This window comes from Lolium rigidum, chromosome 4 (genome assembly GCF_022539505.1).
Source record: "Lolium rigidum isolate FL_2022 chromosome 4, APGP_CSIRO_Lrig_0.1, whole genome shotgun sequence".
Lineage (NCBI taxonomy): Eukaryota > Viridiplantae > Streptophyta > Magnoliopsida > Poales > Poaceae > Lolium > Lolium rigidum.
Genome location: NC_061511.1, coordinates 246,189,011 through 246,193,641, shown reverse-complemented (window position 1 = coordinate 246,193,641; position 4,631 = coordinate 246,189,011). Strand labels below are relative to the sequence as shown.

Below are 4,631 nucleotides of genomic sequence, written 5' to 3'. Positions count from 1 at the left end.
AACTCAGGGCTGGTGTATCTGGCTGGCGTGTATCCCTTGGTTGGAGGTCCTGATATCGCCGTAGGATGATACCGATGCTCTGGAGTATAAGTATTATTGCTTAGCAAACAAGGTGCCCTTTTCTGGGTTATTTTCAAAGCTACCATGTCGGTTTATTGCCAACCTCTTTTTCTTAGAAAGGGTAAAACAGTTAGTACTACACTACTTGGTCTCCACGCAAGCCTTGGAACCATTTATGCAGGTAGTAAGTGCCACAGGAGACTAACTGTTTTACCATACCATTACTCCAACACATGTAGGCCTCCAAGGTATTCAGAAGTGGTCAGCTTCGACATCATCAGGTAATCAGAGATGCCGGTCGAAGTCGAGGAGACACCTACCCCGCTCAAGCGCCATGACTCGCTGTTCGGCGATGCAGAGAAGGTCTCCCATTCCAAGCATCATGGCTCCCAGGTACGCGTCTCCTGCAACTTGGTATCCATGCTACACAAATGTTCTATTTCTGAGTCTCCATATATGGTTTGCTTTCCTTCGGGTAACGCTTGCAGGTGAGCTGGATACGGACGCTGAGCCTTGCTTTCCAAAGCATCGGTATCATCTACGGTGATATCGGTACATCACCGCTTTATGTCTACTCCAGTACCTTCCCTAATGGAATCAAGAACACTGATGATCTCCTGGGCGTCCTGTCGCTCATCCTGTACACTCTAATCATCATACCGATGCTCAAGTACGTCTTCATTGTACTGCATGCCAACGACAACGGAGATGGTAAGCCATTTCAGACAAGCTAAGCTCAAGTGCTTGCAGTATAGCGTTATCAAGTTGATATGAAATAACAACGCATTGCCGTTGTAGGTGGCACATTTGCGCTTTACTCGCTGATATCACGGTACGCAAAGATAAGAATGATCCCGGATCAGCAAGCTGAGGATGCGGAAGTGTCCAATTACCACATTGAAGCCCCAAATTCACAGCTGAAGAGGGCCCAATGGGTGAAGGAGAAGCTTGAGTCCAGCAAGGCGGCCAAGATTGTACTCTTCACGCTCACCATCCTTGGCACATCCATGGTGATAGGCGATGGAACCTTGACACCAGCAATTTCCGGTACTTATTAAAGCAAATAGCGATTCAACAGAATAATCTTGTGCTTTACACAATACACATAGTACATGTAGCATAAACATAGCAGTACTGATATTTTGTTCATGCAGTGCTCTCTGCAGTGAGTGGGATCAGGGAAAAAGCACCAAGCTTGACTCAAAGTATGTGAAAATATATTAGACTTTCTTATTATTTCTTACTCTCTGGTCTGTGCCCATCACATCTAATATTTCTGATGTTGGTCCTTTGTACAGCACAAGTGGTCCTCATATCCGTGGCAATTCTGTTCATGATTTTCTCAGTCCAACGTTTTGGGACTGACAAGGTCGGGTATACCTTTGCTCCAGTTATCTCAGTGTGGTTCATTCTGATTGCTGGTATCGGACTGTACAACCTCGTTATTCACGATATCGGTGTTCTACGGGCCTTTAATCCGATGTACATAGTACAATACTTCACAAGGAACGGGAAGGATGGATGGGTTTCACTTGGTGGAATTGTCTTGTGTGTCACAGGTAACCTTTCTGGCTGAAAAATGCAACTGAAAAGGGCTTCTATAGCCTGCAACCTGCAAGGCTGTAATCTGAACCCACTGACTGATTGTCATATGAAACAGGCACCGAAGGTATGTTTGCTGACCTAGGACATTTCAACATCAGGGCTGTTCAGGTAACGAGCAGCATAATATATGTTTTGTGATCACTATTTTGCTATCACTTTAACCTTTACATATAGCTTTCAAATGTTAAAAGAGAAGCATCTCAAAGTGGTTGCTGTATTTTGCTTGCAGATCAGCTTCAATGGTATCCTCTTCCCATCGGTAGCGCTGTGTTACATGGGGCAGGCGGCTTATCTGAGAAAGTTCCCGGAGCACGTTCCGGACACCTTCTATAAATCTATACCAGGTATAAATAATAAGAGCAGTTCTGCTTCATGTAATAGACTACTGGGTAAGCATACCACAAGTAAAATAAACTCTGCATGTCTATGCTCCTGCAGCACCAATGTTCTGGCCAACCTTCATCGTTGCCATTCTTGCTGCCATCATAGCAAGCCAAGCTATGCTCTCTGGTGCATTTGCTATCCTCTCCAAGGCCCAATCTCTCGGATGCATGCCCAGGGTTCGAGTGATCCACACCTCGCGCAAATATGAGGGGCAGGTGTACATTCCTGAGGTGAACTTCATGATGGGATTGGCAAGCATCATAGTCACAATTGCCTTCAAAACAACTAATCACATCGGCAATGCTTACGGTAAGCAGCTCGCAAAGAGTTACACAGTGAGGCTTTAGTATATGGAAATAATGCTGAACACATTCATCTGATCTGATGCTGGTGATGCGTAGGGATCTGTGTGGTGACCACCTTCTCGATCACCACCCACCTGATGACCGTCGTGATGCTTCTCATATGGAAGAAGCACGTCATCTTCATCGCGCTCTTCTACGTCGTGTTTGGCTCCATAGAGTTGATCTATCTCTCTTCCATACTGTCAAAGTTCATTGATGGTGGATACCTTCCGTTCTGTTTTGCGCTTATCGTGATGAGCCTGATGGCAGCATGGCACTATGTCCATGTCCAGAGGTACTGGTACGAGCTTGACCACATTGTGCCTATTAGTGAAATGACAACACTTCTCGAGAAGAATGACGTGCGGCGGGTCCCTGGGGTGGGCCTCCTTTACACGGAGCTGGTTCAGGGTATCCCCCCAGTATTCCCTAGGCTGGTCAAGAAGATACCATCTGTGCATTCCATCTTCATGTTCATGTCAATCAAGCACCTGCCGATCGTGCGTGTGGTGCCTGCAGAGAGGTTCCTCTTCCGGCAAGTCGGCCCAAAGGAGCATCGAATGTTCCGGTGCGTAGCACGGTATGGGTACAGTGACAGGCTGGAGGATCCCAAGGAGTTTGCAGCATTTCTTATGGATAGGCTCAAGATGTTCATCCAGGAGGAGAGCGCATTCGCACAGAACGAAACAGAGAGCAACAACAGCATTGAAGTTTCAGAAGACCAGACCAGGCCGAGGCGATCTACACAAACTGCAGTTTACAGTGAGGAGGTGATCGAAACACGAGTGAGCAACCACTCAGGGAGGATCACTAGTTCCCGTGCACTGAACCAGACAGTTGAGGAGGAGAAGCAACTGATTGACAGGGAGATGGAGCAAGGGATGGTGTACCTCATGGGGGAGGCGAATGTTACAGCTAAAGCCAACTCCTCGATCTTGAAGAAGATAGTGGTGAACTATGTTTATACATTCTTGAGGAAGAACTTGACGCAGGGGCATAAGGCACTAGCCATTCCGAAAGATCAACTGCTCAAAGTTGGGATCACATATGAAATATAGTGATTTTACCCAAATACGAGGTGAGCCTAACCATGTGATTCTGGGTCCATGACATTGATTTTGAAGAGCAAATTAGTGCAATTGTCGACTCAATAAAGATGCATGCAGGTGTGTGAGGGGTTTTGCTTTGGTTGGAAGGTTTTCCTTTTCGTTTTATATGTACAGTGTGGCGTTATTCGAATGTTTCCAATGTAAGGGTAATATTTCCTTTTGCAAAAGTGTGACTGGTCTCCCTGGCATAAGCAAAGTTCATAATATTTCATATATTTACCAAAGGGAATAACATATATTTTGTTACCATGTTTACTTGTCTAACATTATTACCTTTGCTCTCTTCTACTTGTGCTTGGTGCGTCAACATCTTAGCAAAAAAAATGTATAAATGATATAGGAGTACCATTTTGGGGAAATCTGCCAGTATAATTTTCTCTAAACATCTTTATGAGTATTTTTGTTGTCAAACTTTTGAAAGGTCCATTGCACACATCCTAAAAGGGAAAGAACAATGGGCAGAGTATACTAGTATTACTGATGCTATCATGGGAGTGAGGAGTGGTTGCAGAAGAACACCTTACCGGATATCCAAAAATCGTACCCTTTTTTGCAGTTCTGTGTTACATACGAGATTGGCCATACTACCTGAAAATGTAGTCTCGAAACAGGCACCTGCAAATGTAGTAGAAGGTTTGTTCAACAATATTAGGCAATGCTGCTCAGGATGTACAGAATGGAGTGCCAAATTACACAGTGTAAATTCTGGTGTAATTTACAGTAGAATTGTTTAATCATTTTCCTATTGATCATTGTCTTCTGCTTATCGTTTTTAACTCTTTTGTCCAGTTCAGGGCAAATCAGTATGTATCATTACTACACTAGATTATTTTTTAAAATCAACACTAGATGTTATACATAACTTAAGGTTCTCCACAATGTGAATTCAATGCAAGGCCTGAACGCTAAAATTCATCGGGACATCATGCCCAAGGAAGTGTTCACTGTCTTTTTGTTGATAACTAGCTGAACTGGCCTGAGGTCGGTACACTTTATTCAAGTGAAGAACCACTACAGTGAATTCCAAGAAGGTAGACACACAACTAAGACTATTTTAGATAAATTTCAGCAAAGGCAACAAACAGGGAAGTTTCCTAAAAGGTTATACCTCGGTTCCGAAATATAAGCC

At 44.1% G+C, this 4,631-nt stretch overlaps 1 protein-coding gene across 1 annotated transcript; it reads left to right on the top strand.

Moving 5' to 3' along the window:
* Positions 1–351: 351 nt before the first annotated feature.
* On the top strand, positions 352–3,451 carry LOC124707439 (potassium transporter 1-like). Its single transcript, XM_047239093.1, has 9 exons — positions 352–453; positions 549–771; positions 859–1,107; positions 1,215–1,265; positions 1,359–1,619; positions 1,721–1,773; positions 1,895–2,009; positions 2,104–2,358; positions 2,451–3,451. Exons 1-9 carry the CDS (start codon positions 352–354, stop codon positions 3,449–3,451), a joined length of 2,310 nt encoding a protein of 769 aa, XP_047095049.1.
* Positions 3,452–4,631: the final 1,180 nt, after the last annotated feature.

Coding starts and splice junctions, on each gene's coding strand:
- LOC124707439 (XM_047239093.1), top strand. CDS start 352: ATGCCGGTCGAAGTCGAGGAGACACCTACCCCGCTCAAGCGCCATGAC. Junction 1,108..1,214: donor CTTGACACCAGCAATTTCCG/GTACTTATTAAA, acceptor TTGTTCATGCAG/TGCTCTCTGCAGTGAGTGGG. Junction 2,010..2,103: donor CTTCTATAAATCTATACCAG/GTATAAATAATA, acceptor ATGCTCCTGCAG/CACCAATGTTCTGGCCAACC.